This window comes from Pan paniscus, chromosome 13 (genome assembly GCF_029289425.2).
Source record: "Pan paniscus chromosome 13, NHGRI_mPanPan1-v2.0_pri, whole genome shotgun sequence".
NCBI lineage: Eukaryota > Metazoa > Chordata > Mammalia > Primates > Hominidae > Pan > Pan paniscus.
The window spans coordinates 67,393,601-67,413,989 of record NC_073262.2 but is presented as its reverse complement, the minus strand read 5'-3'; the positions used below and the strand labels follow the sequence as shown (position 1 = coordinate 67,413,989).

The window sequence follows — 20,389 nt, the reverse complement described above, 5'->3', positions numbered from 1 at the left end:
TGTAAATGAGAAAATGGAAGGCCAGAGAAATTAAGTGATTTATTTATGGTAACACAAGTGGCCATTTAGGATACTCCCAGGCCTTTTGATGTCCAGTATATTGTTTCTCCAACCTCACCTGGGGAAGTAGCTGTCTCAGTGGTAGGGCTGGGGTATGGGTACATCTGGTATCTGCCTTCCTGTTTAAATGTTGAGGCTTATGGCCCTTGCTAGGGTTATTGGGTAGGGGGGAGTGGATTTGGTGGGTTTTCATTTGTAGTTGTCCCATGCTCTCTGTGCTTTTGGGCAAATTTCTTAAACCTCTGTAAACCCCAACTAAATGGCAGTGGTAACTGCCTCATAAGATTAAACGTAGACAAAAAGCACCTGTACAGGACTTAGAAGAAGATATTCAATAACCACATATTTTTTTCTCCTTCACTACCTGGCTTTTGCTCATTCACTTGTTGTTGTTTTTGTTTATTTTGATGAATGTTTAAGATCTCAAAGAAATGATGTAATGTGGTAGTAAAGAGCACCAACTTCAGAATCAGCCACCTTGGGTTTAAATTTCAGCTCCACCACTTACTGGCTAAGGAACCTTAGGCAAGTTCCTTAATCTGTCTGCATGTCACCCTCATCTGGAATGTGGAGGTGGCAGCACTTGCTTCATATAGTGTAGTAAGGACATGAGTTAGTGCAGGTAAAAAACATTTTCTAACACACAGTCAACACTCAAGGATTAGCTGCTGTTGATACTGGATAAAAACTACTTTTTCTTGTGTTCTGTTTGGCTTTTATTGTTGGGACATGACACTAGCATTCCATATGTGCTCTTTTATGTGAATATGCACTGCCTCTTTGCTTGGTACATTATACCAAGTATAACTGAAAGGTGAGTCCCATTCCTAAAAATGAAAAATTAGATTATTCTTTTCTGATATTAATCATAATTCTCATTGGTCAAAGGAAGCTACAGATTTGAGTCCTGTCCCACAGATTATATGGCTTCAGGCAAATTACTGAGCGTCTGGGCAAAATGAGGGAGTCTTCATACAATCTAAAATTTTGTCAGTCCCAATTTAATCCCTTCCCCAAATAGGAAAACCATTTAGAAACTTCCTGAGGATTGAGATCTTTTATCCATGTGGATGTCTTTGGGGCTTATTTAAACATTGGGACTTATTTGGGTGGCCTTTGCTAGGGTTATTGGCGGGGGGATTTTGTGGGTTTTCATTTGTAATTGTCCCATGTTCTATGCGCTTTGGAGCAAATTTCTTAAACCTCTGTAAACCCCAGCTAAATGGCAGTGGCAGTGGCCTCATAAGATTAAATGTAGACCAAAAGCACCTTTAAAGGACTTAGCAGTAGATATTCATGAATGACTTGAATGACTTCTTATACCTCTGGCTACAGAACAGGTTGACTCTCAGCAACCCACCAAGTTTTTGCTCTCCTATGAACTGATGAAACTAATATGACCTTCCCTCCCTTCCTTCCTCAACTAAATAAAAAAAAATGCTCATAGAGAACCCCATCTTGTGCCAGTTATATTTCTAGGTGCCAGTAGAGAATGAGACAGGCCACGTCCCAGCCCTCCAGGAATTTTTATTCTGGGGTCAAATAAAAAACAAGGAAATAAGTAAATAAGCAGTATGATTTCAGATAGTGATAAATGTGATGGGGACCAAGCAGGGCTATGTGAAGAGTGGGCCATGATGGGTGGGGTGGGCCTTGGTACCTTTTTTGAGTGGTTAGAGAATACGTCTAAGAGGAGGAAATATTTTATCTGAATTCTGAATGACCTCAAGGAGCAGGCAGTTTGAAGTTTTCTGGTTAAAAGCATTTTGGACCGAGGGCAAAGCTGTGGAAGGCTCTTGGATGTGAAGAGACTGGGTCTATTTCAGGAAAGAATGCCAGTGTGAATTACACGGGGCATTGAAACTGGGAGTAACAAGAGGGGAGCTGAGGTTGTCTCATTGGTTCTCAGACTTTAGCAGACAGCAGAATCACTTGGAGGGTTGTCAAATGTGGATTGTAAGGCCCTGCCCTTAATGTTTCTGATTATGTATGTCTCAGGGGTATGGCGGCCAAGTACTATGGCTGCTTCTCTGAAATCATACTTTGAGAACCACCGGGCTAGCTCATTTGGGGCTGCAAGCCAAGGAAAAGAATTGGGGTTCATCAATGCATTGGAAGGCCAGTGAAGGATTAGAGAGATGTGATCTGATTTATGTCTTTTTTCTTGTTTTTCTCCCCCACTGACCTAATGGCATACATATTTAAAAGTTCACTCTGACTACTACAGGGGAGAATAGATTTTAAGGGACAAGAGGAGAAACAGGAGAGACCAGTGAAAAGGCTTTTGAAGCAGTTTGGGCAAGAAAAGATGATGCCTTAATTACCAGGGTGGTAGCAGGGAGCTGGTGAAAAGTATAGAAGTTCAGGATGTGTTTTAGAGTTTAGATCCCAGGGGAATTGTTAACGGATTGGAAATAGGAGATAAAGGACAGAGAGGAATTAAAGTATGCCTGCTGGAGTTTTTTTGCTTGAGTTAACTGGATGGTTAGTGGAGCCATTTGTAGAGATGGGGAATAATATAGAGTAGGTTTGTGTGAGAATGAGGATTAGAGATGAAGAGGAGAATCAAGTTTTGGTTATAGAACATTTGAGATACCTATGGGACATCCAAATGGAGATAACCATGAGATTGTTGGGAATAAAAGTCAGAGCTCAATAAACAAGTCAGGCTGGAGATGTAAATTTGACGGCCACTGACATATAGTGATATTTGAAGCCATGGGCTTTTATGAAGTCTCTTGGAGGTGGAGGTTGTAGAAAGAAGAGAAAAAGGCAGAGAATGGACCCTGGGTTGCCCCAACATTTGGAAATCAGAGGAGGTGAGGATGGGGAGACTGAGGAGTGGCAGTGAAGAAGGAAGAAACAGTAGATTGTGTGCCCACATGAAGAAGCCAAGGGAAGACAATCCCTCACAGAGGACTTGAGTGGCTGTGAAATAGTGCTCAGTGTGACCAAGATGAGACAGACAGTTGTCTATGATTTGGACCCTCATAGGTTATTGGCAACCTTGAGGAAAAAAAAATGTAATATGAGAGTCATATAATGTTTTGGGTTTCTCCTTGTCGATTTTCATTATTGCATATCTTTTCAAGCCCTTTTGACATACTCACTATTTGAAATTAGGCTCATCAAGAAAAGAGGGCTTTATTGTTTTTAATTGTATTCTCTTGAGCACATAATACAATGTTATGCCCACTTCTGAACAAATCTTGTTTAAAAAATTCTTCTGTTGTTTCATTAAACCCAGACAGAGAAACTGAGAAATCGTGTTGAGAAATTGGTCTTCAATTTATAATTGAAATACATACTTTAGTGGCCATCAAAACACTGCCAGTTATTTTGAAGGACTGCCTCATCAACACTTACCACAATAAATCCTATCTGTGTTTGATTGCCCTCTTTGTGCTGAGAGAGGGTTACTGTTAAATTTATTTTTGGTCTTTAGACTGCAATACTTAAAAACCCTATTGTTTTAAGACTGAGAATTCACTCATATTTTTGTATTTAATATTGAAGCCATATTTTTCGTATAGCACTTTTCTGAATGAATCTATAAGAATACTTTATAAATATGATAAATACAGCAAACTGATGAGAGCCCATTGGAGTTGAGTAGCTTATTAAGGATGTAAGTATACCTCATACAGCATTTTAAACCTTTGCTTTTTCAAATCAAGACTAGAATTATGTTTTGCTGAGCTCTTTTATTTCCTCTTTTTATCTATTTTAAGGATATTATATTGACAGTAATGGAGTAATGATTACAGTGGGCACATGATTTTGGAGTGCCCTGTAAATCAAAATGATAAAAAGACCAATCAGCAGTAATAGTAGGACACTAATTGAATTCGGTGTTAAAATGAGATTATGATATTATCAAAATATATTATTGAATAATGCAAATTTTGCCTTAATTCTCATTATTAAAATTGAGTATAATATTGAGATAATTTTAATAAAGCAATGATTTGCATAAGCAATAATTTACTGTAGCTTGTTATTTTTAAGCTTGAATAATGAATTTTTGCCCTGATGTGGGGGAGTTTTCTTATTATAAATATCTTTCCAGTATAACCTCCTCTCCACCTACCCTTATGTGAAATTTGCTGTTGTTTACTGTTAAGGGGAAAAGCCTCTAAAGAGTAGACTGATAGTCAAACAAGGCCACCGGTGAAGAAAAGCATATGTGAAAATCTATTTGATAAGAAAACTGGTTGAAACATTCCCGTTTAAAAGGGGTGAGGAGGCTTCAATGGCAGTTACTGTGATTTTTAAATATTTAAATATTTTAAAAACTTAGTATTCTTAAGTATAGTTGTTATTGAATGTTAATGTTACATTTTTCTCTTTAGTTTATATTATCAGAATTTCCTATATTTAGATGATAACACACATTTGATTATTTTCACTGTACTTTTAACTTTGGGTGACAATTTTGTTATTACTTTGGAGCCTCTGACCAAAAAATTAATGTTAGGAGAATGTGAGTAGGTAAAAGATATTTTCAAAATTTTGCTGGTGACTAAAAGGTCAAATAAGTTAAAGTCTTAAAGCTACTTAGGATTCAGGCCAAATCCAGGCTTCCATCTGGTATTCTTTTCACTAGACTGGACTATGTAGTAAGCAAACTAGATAAACACATTCCTAAATTTAATGTGTATGGATCACAATTGGGAACTAACATATAATTGACCCTACAGGCTCTGCTTATCAAAATTCTACTTTTCTTTCAAGACCTGAGTCTCTTGTCTTTTCTCTTTGAAGCATGCCTTGATCCTGCTCCCCACCACACACAGCTGGTCTCAGCTGGCTTTCACTGACCTAAATTTTCAAAGTTGCCATCTGTTTGATGACCCTTCTTTTTCATTTTGTATTATGTAATTATGCATTGCATCTTCTCGGTTGTATTGCACATTCACTGTGGAAGGATCTTGGTCTTATTCACATTGCTTTCCATTTTTCAGGAACAAAAGTTACAAATACATTATTAAATTGAAATAACAACTGAGAACATTAGGATGTTTTTCCTAGAAGTCTAATGTAAATGCCCCGGTGTGGTGGCTCATGCCTGTGATCCCAGCACTTTGGGAGGCTGAGGTGGGAGGATTGCTTGAGTCAGGAGTTCAAGACCAGCCTGGCCAACATGGCAAAACCTGGTGTCTAGTAAAAATCCAAAAATGAGCTGGGCATGTGCCTGTAGTCCCAGCTACCCAGGAGGCTAAGGCACAAGAATCGCTTGAACCTGGGAGATAGAGGCTGCAGCGAGCTGAGATCGTTCCACTGCATTCCAGCCTAGGTGACAGAGCCAGACCCTGTCTTAAAAAAAAAGTTCTGTGTGAATGGTTTTTCAAGTAGTGCTTTGTCCTACTTTCCCCATCTTAAAAGAAATTGGCTTATGTATAGTGATTAGAGATGGATTTTCATCGTAGATACAAACTACCTGAGGAAGTAAAACTGTCACACACAGACATCAAAACTGTGAGTGAGAGGAGTTCACTGCAGTGTGCAGTAGACAGGGAATGCTTCCCCAGAATTACAAAGTTGTCAGTTATCCCTTGCTAATAAATCCAGTGTGTATTTTTCATTCATCTTGTAAAAAATAAAACATAATCAGTTAATTAAAAAAAAAATCCCAGACAAGTAATCCTGAAATGAAAGCTCATTTTATTTTTTGGTGGTAAGGACTCTTTTCCTTCCCAGTTTTAGGCTTAGGTAGTGCATCTTCTGTGGAAAGTAGTCATTGAATTCACTCTTTCAGCAAGTATCAGTGCCTACTACATGGCAGGCATGGTCCCAGAGATTCTGTGTATTTGCAAATGTGTGGACAAGGTGGTAGAGACAAGTCCCTACTCTCATGGAATTAATTACCCTTTAACAGAAGGAGACATAAGTATGTTGCTCATTAACCCTGTGGCCAAAAGTAAAGCAGAGAGATGGGGGTGTTAAGGTCAGGAGCAGACTCTGTAGAGGGCCTGGTATTCTGGATGTGTTCAAGGAAAAGGCAAGAGTCCTGAGATTGAAATGCAGTGATCCTAGGGAGAAAGTGTTAGATAGGGGACTGGAGAGGCCGGAGGTAAGGGAGGAAGGAAGGACCTATTACAGATGGTCTCCTGCTTGCGATGGTTTGATGTATGATTTTTCAACTTTATTGTGGGTTTGTCAGAATGTAACCTCGTCGTCTGGATTTATGATGGTTTGAATTATGATTTTCTGATTCTGTGATGGGTTTATTGGGGGTATTTGGTACATTTTGACTTATATTTTCAATTTAGGGTGGATTTATCAGGTTGTAATCCCATCATAAGTAGAGGAACATTTGTATAGCACTCCAGATCTTTTCTGGTTGAGGCAAGAAACCATTGGAGAATGTGAGAAGTGAGGCAGTGAGCTGACTTGTATTTTATTTTATTATTTTATTGACTTATTTTTCCACACATTCAGAGAAACTTCTCTAGTAATGAACTATAGAAATGACCCCTGAAAGTTTAGTCTTCTAACTTGTATTTTAAAAAGATCACTCTGGTTGTTTCGTTGAGACTAGATTACGAAGTGACAAGGTTGGGAGCAGGGACACCAGTTGGCAGCTTGAGCAGAGGTATTTGGTGATCCAGGTGGTTGGTGGATTCTGGGTCTATTTATGATATAGAGCTGGCAGAATTTGTAGATGGATTAGATGTATGTTTATGAGAACAAGGATTTTTGGTCTGGACAAATGAAAGAAATGTGATTGACTGAGATGGGAATACTTGGAGAGTCTTTTTAAAATTCATTTTTGTTGCTATTACCAAAGTTACTTTTTCTTTCATTGTACTTTCTGATGAGTTTTTGCTGATATTTAGGTAGGCTATTGACACTTTCATATATGAACTTTGTGCCAACCTACCTTACTGAGTTCTCTTACTTATAAAATGTTTCAGTCGATTCACTGATTTCTCATCTCTTTTGACTTCTCTGTGCAATTTTACCAAACCATTTAATTCCAAAAATTAGCATTTTCTTTTATGGCTCTATTCACTTTCCTCTGCCAAAAATATCAGTTATTTCTTGCCTTTTTCTGTGTGTTTCTATTCATTCTCCAAAACCCAGCTCATGTTTCCCATCTGTAAGACATTTCTGGATTCCTAAGAAAGTTGCGTTTTCTTTCTGTGACCCGCAGCTGCACCATCTGCATACCTGTGTTAGAGCAGTCATCAAACTTGATGGTAATTTTGCCTGCCTGTCAATCCTTTGGGGCGATGAACCCTTCAGGAATAGGAACTGAGTCTTACTCATCTTTACCTTTCCTGTGTTTAGCTGAATCTGCTCTGATAATTGTCTGTTATAAAATAAATATTTGTTATACATGAGTGGTTAATTTCCGCAGATTTAAAAATTGAAATTTGAAATTGGGGGGCATTCTTCTTTTACAGGGATTTTTATAAGCTTTTATTCATTGTAACCGTTTTTAAAAATGTAGTTTTGTTGCTCTTGTAAAATAAGTCTTTTCTGAAGTACAATATGTTTCTATTATTATACCACTAAGAGTTAAGGGCTTGTTATTTTAGTAAATGAATGTACAGTGTAGGAACCTTGCTTCAGTCTTTTCATGATGAGTCGTATGTTAAAGGAGTTGGAGTTGTGAGACCTTAAATTTTGAAAATACCAAATAGGTGGATGTTATATATTTACTTGTAAAGAAGCCTTTTGATCCTGTTTGGTTCTTATGTTTGCCTAGCAAGTAAGGATGGGAGGAATTGAAATCTGTATTTTTCTGAGTGGAAAGGAGTAGTATTCATTTTTCTAAAACCAATTAGCCTTTTATAAAGGTAATAGTTTCAAAAACTTTAATTCACAGTGTTTTAAATAAAACCATAAATACGTCATTACTTATAGTTTATTTTCACATTTTATTTTTTCAATCCATCAAATCATTGGATTGGCCTATGTAAGTTCAGAATGTCTACTATTTCTGTTATAAGTTAGTTAAGAGGTTGTCTTAGTGATGCAAAAATATTTATTAGAAAATTATTAGTAATGTTTTTCATTGAAGCAGATATATTACTTATCAAACAACCCATCATAGTTCATTGCTAGGTACAGTGGGAAGTAGCCATCTATGTGCAGTGGGAAATACAGCCATCTATACCATGCGGCTTTCTTGCTTTCATTCTTTGAGATGGGGTCTCACCATGTTGCGCAGGCTGGACTCAAACTCCTGGACTCAATGGATCCCCCCACCTGTCTGCCGAGTAACTGGAATCTCTGCTGTGTGCCACCACATCTGGCTAGCATGCTTCATGCTTCTTTTTTTGCAGGGAGTTATAAATGTAGGTAGAGAGTTGAAAATGGTACCCCCCAAAAGATCTAAAAAGTTACATCTATGGAATTGGTATGTGCTATATCAATTCAAAGAAGGAAGAAATTCTGTGGAAGGGGTAGTTTGGGGCAAACAGGGTGGATTTAACTAGTCTTTGAAGGATAAGGTAGGGTTTGTCTGAATCGAGAGGTGGAACATACTACATCGGAAACAAATAGGATGAAGGGCCCAAAGGTAAGAGTTATTGTGAAATGAGAGTGAGATACTGATCTCTATCCTGAAACATTAAAGATTTTTGTAATTTATCTAATCAAAGAAAATACATTTTCCTCTTGACTTGCTATAGTGAACACACAGTAACTAAATTTAATAGAGGCCAATATAAAATTTCTTTATCATGTTTCTTTTTATGTCCAAGTAATGTAGGCATAGTACTCAAAACAAAACAAAATGCTGACTGGAAAAGGAAAACAAAATCCTAATTCGACCATCCAACACTAACAGTTAACATTGTAGAACATTTTTTCTAGATGTGAAAAACCACTACTGGATCATATTTATAAAAATACATCATATTAAAAAGTTGCCTTAAAAATAAAATATTTTGTATTTTTTGTGTTTTCTTTATATTTTAGGAGAAAACCAAAAGCCAAGGCACCACTTCCTCCAGCTGAGACCAAATACACTGATGTCTCTTCAGCTGCTGATTCTGTAGAATCCACTGCTTTCATCATGGAACAGAAAGAAAACATGATAGATAAAGACGTTGAACTCTCAGTGGTCCTACCTGGGGATATTATCAAATCTACTACTGTTCATGGCAGGTACGCTGGAGTAAATGAAATATCAGGACCTCCCCTTCTTATTCCACCATTGAAAGTCTCTGTGATATACGTCTTGATGTTTGTTCTTTGACAAAACACTTCATTTATCACTCAGTTTAGTTACCTGTTAAAAAAAAGACTGCTAAAATGGTGTTAAAATTTTTCTATCAATGTTTTAATATCAGTGCTATGAATTCCACAAACCCAATTAAATGACTCTTGAAATTTGGAACCCTTTCATATCTCGTTAGTTATTTAACAAGTTTTTAAAAATAAGCCTTTCCTGGAGGAATGGCCATTAGTTATATTGATTTTGTAAACCAAACTTACAAAACAAGCCCAGTGACCCACAGGAAAATCCTATCCTTTTCTTCTCAAATTGTTCTTCCCACTTTAAGCTGCTTCTTTAAGTTTGCAAAACTCTTAATTTTAAGAGTTTTTTTACTCTTAAAATGTAATACTTTTGTATTTATCAAAACAGTTAAATCTGTCGGTAAATTAATTGGCAGTTTTTTTATTTCATTGAATGATTTAATTACTTTATTTAAAATGTGAGTGAGTTAAGTAGAAAAGTAAAATCAAACTTTATTCCAGCAAAAAGGAAAGATGTGATTTAGAAGACTGATATTTTTAAATACCTTTGCGAAAATTGGAAAAATGGAAAAAAGCCAAGTGTAATTTTCCATTTCACTTTGAAGTGGAAAGTTACATGAACTATAGACTTGGTCTTGTTCTTTCACCTTCAACTGCCTATTTGTTATCAGGAATCCTGTTTTAGAAATTTAAGCTGTTTTGACCTTAGCTCGCTCGCTCGCTCTCTCTCTCTTTCTCTGTGTGTGTGTGTTGTGTGTAAGGAAAAGAATATATTGGGTATTGCATTCTTATAATCTGGTTTTGTCTAGAAACACTCATTCAAGGTAACCTTAATTTTAAGATTTATCATTAAAATCATGTGTAACTTTACAGATTATTTAAAGTAGATGAAAACAAAATAGTTCAGCTTTAGCAAATAATATAGTATTATTTAACTCTGATTAAATTTGAGGAAGTTGCATTTTGCCATTTATTTTGTATTGAAAGTCACTTTGGAGATCACACATTGAACCCTATTTATGAGATTGAGAAAACTGTCTGTGGTAGGCTCCCACCTGCAGCTGTGGATGGCCTCGTATGTGTGAGAAAGACATCTTGAAAGTTAGAGACAATGGCCATTATCATCAATTCTTGAAATAATGTTACTCTGGTTTTAAAGGGATAATGGATCTGGCTGGGGGTAATAAAGGCAATTCCTTTTTTATTTTTTTTTTTAATTTTTCCTGAATTCAAAATAAGAAAAAAAAAAGTCAACTTTTTTTCTAGTTCTTCAGGGTTTCAGGTGATGTTGGTTTCATCACAAATACTCTTGAAAATTTCTTCTTGGGGATGTAACAGTCATCTCTTCATATTGCCTTATTCTCTGTTTGCTATCATTGCACCTCTGGGTTCTTCAGATTTTTTTTTTTAAACCTCAGTGACTTTAATATCAGAAGCGTGTTTTTTCTCTCCGTCCTGTCACCCGTCATAGTTATTTTAGACTTTTCCACATGCCACCCCGAGTTAACTTTTCTTCTGTTTCCTCAACTCTGGAAACCGAGATCCATGGTCACCTTCCCTGTTTCCACCAGAGAATGGTGTAATCTCATCACTTTAAAACGGTTCCATTTCTGAGATCTTTGGGTTCCTTATTTGAATACCAGCTTTTTAAACATCTAGCTTATCCACTTTCTCTTTAACTGAATTAGTTCTTCATCCTCCTCAAGTCTAATTTATGACTGTTCTGTAGGATGCTGCAATTTTCTTCATGTCTAAATTTTCTTCATATGTATTTTTCCTTCATACCTGATAGATTCTGCATCAGACATTTCACCTACATTTGTACTTACAAGCACCCTAGATTTTTCCCACCCTCCCTCCAGCATGTTTGCCTCCTCAGGTCGCTAAATCTGAGTAACTTTCCATCAGTCAGCTTTATGTTTCTGGGCCACCAACTGTTGTTGAATTGCTGCAGTTTTTTTAATCTATGAAAATGTATTATAGCTGAATTGATAGGATTAAATATGATTAAATGAAATACTATCAGGGCTTGGCGCCTATTGGCTTTCTCTCTTTTTTTTTTTTTAATTGGGAACTGCTTTTCTTAACCCTGGGCTCTCTTCATTTACCTTGCACCCTCAGATTAATCTAAAATGCCTCTCTGTTTGTGGTACTACCTTTGATAAAAGACTGCAGGACAGCAATTCAATGTCAAATTAAAGGAGTCCAAACTACCTAGCCTGGAGATTGGGATACCTTATTTTCTCCTCCAAAATTAAGTAGGCTTTTCCTTCACCACCACTCTCCTTCCTTTGTGTATCTTTTTTTTGTTTGTTTTTTGAGACAGAGTCTTGCTCTGTTGCCCAGGCTGGAGTGCATTGGCGGGATCTTGGCTCACGGCAACCTCCACCTCACGGGTTCAAGCAATTCTCCTGCCCCAGTGTCCCAAGTAGCTGGGATTACAGATGAACACCACCATGCCCAGCTAATGTTTGTATTTTTAGAAGAGATGGGGTTTCACCATATTGGCCAGGCTGGTCTCGAACTCCTGACCTCAGGTGATCCACCCACCTCAGCCTCCCAAAGTGCTGAGATTACAGACATGAGCCACTGTGTCTGGCCCTCCTTTGTGTATCTTAAGCTTCACCACATGACTCTTGCTCTTCCTTTGTTCTTCTACAAATACTCTATTTCTTTCACCTCAATACCTTTATGAACTTTTTCCCCCCCCCTCGTGTAACTCACTACCCTCATTTTCTCCAATTAGCTTATATAGCTCAGGTGACATATTTTATATAAAGGCTCCCTGATCTCCCCAGAATCAGTGATTAACTCTGGCTTCCAAAATCTTCCGACACTTTATATCATATTTATTACATATTGTTCTATGCTGCATTGTATGTGTAGGTCTTACCTTTTGAAGAAACCACAGAGCCATGAGAATATCATTACTTTTCTTTATATTGCCTAGCACAGTTTCTTGCAATGTGGTAGGCATTTCATGAATTTATCAAAATGAATATTGTCTTCCTAAACCCTTATGTGCAGATGGAGGTAGCAACATAAATGGTATGAAGAAGCACTTGGAATGAGTCCTAGTTGTTTACCCAGAATCTTTTAAGTAAAGATATTTTCTCCAGGCAGAGAGCAAGGTAGGAATGGAATGCCCCAAATTCTGATTCCTTTTTAAATTTTGTTTAGGGCTGAAGAGTTTTTCTGAGAGTAGAATTTATATCAGTGTTTTTGTTTGTTTGTTTGTTTAGACGGGGTTTCAGTCACACAGGCTGGAGTGCAGTGGTAAGAGCTGGGCTCACTGCAGCTTCTGCCTCCCAGACTCAAGCAATCTTCCCACCCCAGCCTCCCAAGTAGCTAGGACCACAGGCGTGTGCTACCATGCCCAGCTAATTCTTGTATTTTTTGTAGAGATGGGATTTCCCCACGTTGCCCAGCATGTATATCAGTGTTTTTACTATGGGGTTTTATTTAGGGACTTTGTTCGCAGTAGTTTTATAATTCAGGCATGACTCATTGATGCTATGACTAATTTTCTATTTTAAGTGTTTTTGACTTAAAGTAGTTGTGTGATTCTGAATATCTTAGGAGTGTGATTCTGGGATATCTTAATGCGATCCAAGATGTTTTAGAGTTTGACTTGATATATCTTAAAAGTGTGACTTGGGATATCTTAATAGTGTGATTAGGGATGTCTTGAGTGTCACAGCTGCTGCTGACCCATTGTTTCACAAAACTGTTTAACAACAAAAAGAAATGTTCAAATAGAAAATTATGTACTACTACTGAAAAATGTTAACTACCTAATGGGAAGACTCATAATGACAAAAATAAAATTTCTTCGTGGCTTTGTTACTACCATATAAAAGGAATATGAAAAATCTCAACAGAATAATACAAGAATTTGGTGGAGGTAATTTTAAGTGTGTGAGAGTTTCTTAGATAAATAGAGTTCTATATGTAACTCTGAAAAGACTTCAATGCAGTTTTTGAGACCATGCTTTCTGAATTTGTCTGAATATTTCTTGTATATTTATTTCGATAGTGTAGTACTATTTCTTATGCCTTTATTGTGAAGAATACTATCAATGTTTGACAGAAATACAGATTTCAGAAACTTATATGCCTCAGTTCACTTTTCAGAAATAACTTTCCCACTCAAAATGTGTTCTTGGGGAATATTTTTGGAAAGTCCCCCCATAGATCTCATGCACAGGTGGGCTCAGGATGTTCTATTTTGGGGAATGTGAGTGCACAGTGGTATCTTCAGAAGAACGCACTTGTTTGTACATTGATTTTCACCAAAGAGCTTGTTCAGATTAGGAAACACAGTGGGGTTGGCAGTGGTCACAGACTTTATGCTCAGGGAGAAACTTATTATCCTGAATTAGGTTGGTAGCCATCTGCCAGCTCAACTATTTTTGGTACCAGAACTTAGTGATGCCATCTCTTTAATGACCAAAAGTCACCATGTCTCTACTATCTTGCCTTTGTGAGGCTCTGCTTACATTGGGGGGGGTTGCCATGCTAACCTGAAAACTCTTGGGCATTTCTGCATATCCTAATATCATGGATGGTTGGACTGAAAGAAGGAGGAATTAAAATATTTAATTTATATATAAGATACAGTGTAGTATAGATGTATGTGTGTGTATGTCTATGTGTATGTATGTATATATGTTTGCACACATATATAAATGTGTGCATCTATGTATAGACTGTGTATACCAAATCCAAAATCTCAAATGCTTCAAATTCCAAAACTTTTTGAGTGTGAATATGATGCTCAAAGGAAATGTTTATTGGAGCATTTCAAATTTTGGATTTCCAGATTAGAGATGCTCAACTCGTGTAATGCAAATACTTCAAAATCTGAAAAAAAAATGTGAAATGTAAAACACTTCATGCCTCAAGAATGTTGGATAAGGGATACTCAACCTGTTTCTGTGTGTCTGTGTATCATGTATATAATCGATAAACATCTTTTTCACCAGTCAAAGCAGTTCCTTGCCTTTCTAGAAATGAACATTAAAGGATACTACTGTTACAGAACTGGTGGCTGTTCTTCTCAGAAAATGCTATACTTCACAACAGCATAAGCAGTGGTGTCTGCTAGTACTTGGGAAAAGTTAATTTTTAATGAAAGTGAGCTTATAGACTAAACAGATATAGAAACCACATAGAATAAGGAAATATGTGGGTACATTTGTATATGATCTGTATATGGTCTTCATCTTATAGTCGGGTATCAGTTTCATAGGTAATTATTCCTCATTGAATAAGTATTAGTTCCTTTTTCCTCTTTTCCCTTTCTCCAGGCTAAACTTTTAAAGCAAAATGTTCATTTTGGGAAATCTGAAAAGATTGACACGAATCCTGCTTAGCCTGTTGAGAGAGCATTCAATGGCCATGCTATCACACTTTCCTACAAGAGGGAGGAAGAAATAAGCACCATTTATAACAGAGGAAGATATTTCTTTTACGCCCTTACACAAATAGGAATTTGTTTTGATTCGAGCACACGTGAGATGTCATAATTGAAAACACAAAGAAAGCACAGAACTCCAAGCTAGAAGTCCCAACTAGAAGTTACAGTTTGTTCTAGACTTGCTGTGTGATCTCAAGCAAGTCACCTCACCTCTCTGGGCTTTTCACATAAAATAACCCAGAGACATGTCGCACATGTTTTTCAGCCTGATTTACCTGTCCCATAGCACCAGTTTACAGCAGAGTTGAGCCTAAGCCCGCGGTTTTGACTGGCATAGGGTTGGTCCGCTGAGGAACTCGGGAGCATTTTGCATGGATTACAGCGCCACCTATTGGGAAAAAGTAGACTATGAAAAATGACAAGATAAAGTTGGATCGGTGTGGGATTTTTGCTAAAAAAACGAGAGTAACAACAGTATGGATCTAGAAAAATTTCTGAAGTTCACGTCATATTTATGTTTATTGAGAAGGGTCTAGTGATGACAAATGTGTGATAAATATATGTATATAAGGGTAATTTTTTTTTAACTGTCAAAAATCTATAGGGTGGTTCAAACCATGTTTAACTATATAAGATGCTTAAATTTTGGTTTAGATCCTTATTCTGCTGTAATTGCTTAAAACAAAAGTTGGCATTTTAACTGTGCAAGTACCTAGACATAACAGTACTACTTGAGTTTTTAATCGGTACTATTTGAGTTTTTAATCATCCTGTCATCTAGGTTCTGTCATTGACCTCCCATGTCCCCCATGGCTCTGAGCCCAGGAGAATGTCAGCCTCTGTCACCTCCCTGCTCCCCTGGTTGGGAAAGGGGTGACAAAGTATTCACAAATGTCCTCAGAACATTGTTCCTGGCAGGGCCACCCTCTTCCTTTTGCTTTCCTGGCGTCTACACCTTATAATAATGACCCTTTTTAATTTCAGTTTTTTAACTTAATTTAATTTTTAAATTTTTCTAGAGACAGGGTCTCACTCCATTGGCCAGGCTGGAGTGCAGTGGTGTAATCATAGCTCACTGCAGCCTCAAACTCTGGGCTCAAGTGATTGTCCTGCCTTGGCCTCCCAAAGTGCTGGGATTACAGATGTGAGCCACCGTGCTCAGCACTAATTTTAGTTTTTAAATTTTTGTGATTACAAGTGCAATAGTTAGATGTTTTAGAAAGTTTGAAAATACAGATAAGCCAAAAAATTGTAAATGCAATTTCATTAAGCAGGCAGATTGCAACTTCTAACATTGCAGTGTCTAGCCTTTTATTCTTAGGCATGCACATATATGTACACCCATCTATATGTGCACTTCTTTTTTACAACAATATGGTATTATATTGTACGTGCTATTTGTAACCTGCTTTTTTTCAGTTAATGATTTCCATCTTTCATGTCAATAAAATGTTATCCTTTGTCTATATTCAAATTGCCCCAATTATAGTGAGATATATTTGTAGTAGTTTTGTTTTTATAAGGGGCATGTATGTGTGTTTAGTAGGTGTGTTCTTAAATCACAATTTTTATGATGGTAATTATTTATAATTAGCTCTGAGTATAACACCTAAGATAAACAACCAGATAGAGTCCAAAGTGGTGACTTTCTAAAAATTGTGGGGTTTTTTACATTTAGTAATATCTATTTTTAGTATGTTAAGAACTTATCAGCTTAGTAATCTGACCTATTACTATTTATCTTCAAATCTTAATTTCATGTGTTATTTTCTTCAAAATATTTCTTATAGCATAATAAGCATTCTCAATTTTGAGAATGGGTCTATTTGTTTTGTGTACCTGGTACATTTCATTTCTTGCACACACAGAGAGAGCACTGCTTCATTCCTGAACTCATTACTGAACTACATGGGTTAGCATAAGATTGATAAACATCAGCAGCAATAGAGAATGTTTTAAAATTTCTGTACTATTACTGGTATGTGTAATTGGGTTGTTGGTGTGCACTTACAAGGTACAGATATGAAACTAATCCAGGGAATTGTTATTTATTTCTGAAAGAAGTGGGAAATCTCATAGGGATTTCTTCATTTCAAAGAAGAGCTTTTAGAGTCTTAAAAAAAAATCAGCCCTCTAGAAAATTATTATATTATCTTACAAGAGAAAAAATTCTGTAAATAATGTTAATGCAAAGCAGACTCTGCTGAGTAATAAAATAACCCAAAATTCAATGTGGTGTAATAATATAGAGGAGTGATTATAATGTTCATCCAATCCTTTTCCACTTTTAATGATTTGCCTCAGGTTTTAGATGGACTGCTCACGTGTGCTCCCGCCTTAGGAAACAGGAAGACAGGCATCTTTTCTGTGGTGATCCCGTGGTCAAACCCATTAGCCAACTGCCTTCAGGTGCATCGACTAGGGGATGATTATCCAACCAGAATTGTTATCTTTGGCAGAAGTAGTTTGGCATCCAGGAGGATAATTCTGAGCTCTATTCAAGCGATTATTTTATTTCCTGTGGGTGCACTTTGTGACTAGTTAACCCCAGCGGCAGCTCCATTGGAAGCACGACCTGCTTAAAAGTTAATGTCCTACTTTTGTAGTGTTATGACTCCTTTATGGTAAAGCTTGACAGTCAGTAATTCCCAACCTCAAAATCTTGTGGTCAGGGTCAGCTTTCCTGTGTTACAGTGCTGAATGCTGAGGCTTCAATTAAATATTTAAAGCATTCAAACTAGTCTGAGGCTATTTTTGGAAAAGATCTTAACCCTATTTAATGTTTATGTCTCACCTTTGTGTAAAGATGGTATGGCTTAGGCAAAACAAGCTTATTAATTATAAAAAACAACAGAGCTTTCACCATGTTACTTTTTTCTAAAGCATATGAACCTCCTCTCAACAAGTATGCTTTCTCATGTGTCAGTTGTATTAGTCTACTATGCATTTGAGCCCCTTGACTTTCAAGCAGAATTAATCACTGTTTTCTCTAAATTCCCCATTCGACAACAGCGACCTAGCCAGGTGCCTAAAGATTACTAAGATGTGGTCCTGCTAGAGGGGAGCTCACATCTATGTACACACAGAACCCAGATAACTTCTTGAGGTCACTCTGCTGCTTAAGATCTAAGTAAGGCTGGCCTGAACCCCTGTTCCACTTCCTGTGGAAGGTTCAATGCCCTTTATAATCTCATTGTAAACTCCCAAGAGTTTTACGTTCTTGGGGTCACCTCTGGCTCTGACTTTATGCCTTACCACCTCTGGATTCATATTTTTCAGTTTCTGCTTTTGAAATTTCATCCTTTATTTGACACCTCCCAAGGCTACCAGAACCTTAGTGATGGCTTTTAGAGTTATAGTAAGCACATCACATAGCAAACCATTGAAATTTGCATTTTAGGTCTCCTGTTGGGTACTTTCAGCAACACTGCCACTTTGTCCCTCCAATCCTGCCCTCTTTCCACTGGCTAGCTCCTCTTTCTGTCTCTGTCTCCTTTCTGCATTAGCTTCAATCCTATCAGCTCCCTACAAAATGTATCTAGAATCTGAGTAGTCCAGGCCACCACCATCTCCCACCTAAATTTTCGCAATAACCTTGTAGCTGCTCCCCCAGGCTATTTTGAATACAAAAACCAGAATGTAATCCTTTTAAAAAGTAGAGTAGATCACATCACTCCTCAGAACTCTTTGGAGGCTTTCTGTCTCACTCAGTAAAATCTCAAGTCTTCACTTGAAAGGCCTTTAAACACTACAAGATTATCACCCTGATATCATGCCTATTGTTTTCACTAGCCAACTAGTTTCTGTTTTTCTTTAAACACTTAGAGCACATTCCTGCCTCAGGGTTTTTGTACTTGTCAAAGCTATCTTTCCGCAGATATCCCAGTCCCTTCAAGGTCTCAATTCTGGTGTCATTTTTCAATTAGGACATTCCTAACTTCTTTCCTTATTTTTTTTTTTTTTTGTCAGAGCATGTAACACCATCTGATATTTTATATATTTTACTTGTTTCTTTTTTCTCTTCTCTCTAGATCAGTTTCATAAACTTCATAAACTACAGTATGATCAGAATAGGTTGGAGTGCCTGTCAAAGCACAGATTGCTCTTCCTCATTCCCAGAGTTTCTGATTAATGATCTGGGCTGGGGCTTGACAATTTGCATTTCTAACAAGTTCCCAGCAGATACTGATGCTGCTGGTCTTATGTATCACACCTTGAGCACCAGCGTGTTAGAATTACTCTATCCAGTATGGCAGCCATTCACCAAATGTGTCTACTTATATTGAATTTAAATTAATTTGAATAAAAAATTTGGTTTGGGAGTCCACTATCCCAGTAACCACTGTGTTAGTGCAGATATAGAACATTTCCATCAGTGCAGAAAATTCCATTGGGCATATTACTGTAAAACACAAACCACAGAAAGATCCACATGGAGCTTACTTTGGTGTAAGGAATCAGGTTAGATACACAACTTTTCTTTTTCATCCGATAGTCAGTTTTCCCAGTACCACTTATTGAAAATTCAGTTGTTTCCCCAGAAACAATTCATATGCAGTATTAAATTCACATATGTAGTTATGTCTATTGCAGAACTTTCTGGATTGCTGCATTTATCTGTCTGGCAATAGGAATATTTTCAAGACAAATTTGGCTTCTGAAATTATTGAATAAAGAATTGGACCTAGAATTATAAAATGAGAGAATAAACTCATAAAGAAGTTCTGTGGTTTTCAGTTGCCTCTCAAAGAGGCATTTTTAGTAGAAAACATATAGGCAGTGTTGAGTGCAAAGGTCATGATATAGTCGGCAACTTTTTTCTCATGAAATCTGATATAGTGTGTAAAGTTTCTAGATAAATAAAATGACTGAGGGAATAGGCCATTATGTTAATATTCTTAACCAATTACCCACACTATTTATTAGATTAGAAAATTAATTTATCACAGATAGAAATACCAATGTTTCTACACAAGGAATCAAATTGTTCTTTTTAAAAAAATCAAAAATTGTATTTTAAATGTTTATATGTTTATACATAAACGATGAAAATTATGGCACAAAAATAGGGATAAAAACCAAACAAAACTTTAATAATTTTTTGTTTTGTGTTTTGTTTTGTTTTGTTTTTTGAGATGGAGTCTTTCTCTGTTACCCAGGCTGGAGTGCAGTGGCGTGATCTCGGCTCACTGCAAGCTCCGCTTCCCAGGTTCACGCTATTCTCCTGCCTCAGCCTCCCAAGTAGCTGGGACTACAGACACCTGCCACCATGCCTGGCTAATTTTTTGTATTTTTAGTAGAGATGGGGTTTCACCACATTAGCCAGGATGGCCTTGATCTCCTGACCTCATGATCCGCCTGCCTCGGCCTCCCAAAGTGCTGGGATTACAGGCGTGAGCCACCGCACCCGGCCATTTGTCTTGTTAACTTATGTATTTCTGGCAAAGATTCAAAAAAAACTGTATATTTAAGAAGTAAAAGATGTTGGAAGAATGAGCTTCAATGTTTTTACATTTATTACTTGACACATTTATATATAGAGAGAAAGAAATACAGTCTGCATGTATCATCATTTACTCATAGACAACAGCAGACAGCTACCCCTTCAGTTGGCAATGAAAGTTCTCTTCTCTTCCAGCTAAACTGCATTTATAATAGTATATAACTAGACATTACCTAATCCTTCTTAACTTTATT

General features: G+C 37.0%; 1 protein-coding gene and 1 pseudogene across 21 annotated transcripts in view; one reads left to right on the top strand and one right to left on the bottom strand.

Annotated features, from left to right (window-relative positions):
- Positions 1 to 20,389, top strand: part of COBLL1 (cordon-bleu WH2 repeat protein like 1) — a 193,748-nt gene that overhangs the window by 88,722 nt on the left and 84,637 nt on the right. For all 21 annotated transcript variants that reach the window (XM_063595414.1, XM_063595413.1, XM_063595412.1 and 18 more), the window contains one exon: positions 8,992 to 9,180. In XM_063595414.1, the coding sequence (XP_063451484.1) occupies positions 8,992 to 9,180 (189 nt within the window). The remainder of the gene's footprint in view (positions 1 to 8,991; positions 9,181 to 20,389) is intronic.
- Positions 6,476 to 6,553, bottom strand: LOC112439226 (small nucleolar RNA U3; annotated as a pseudogene).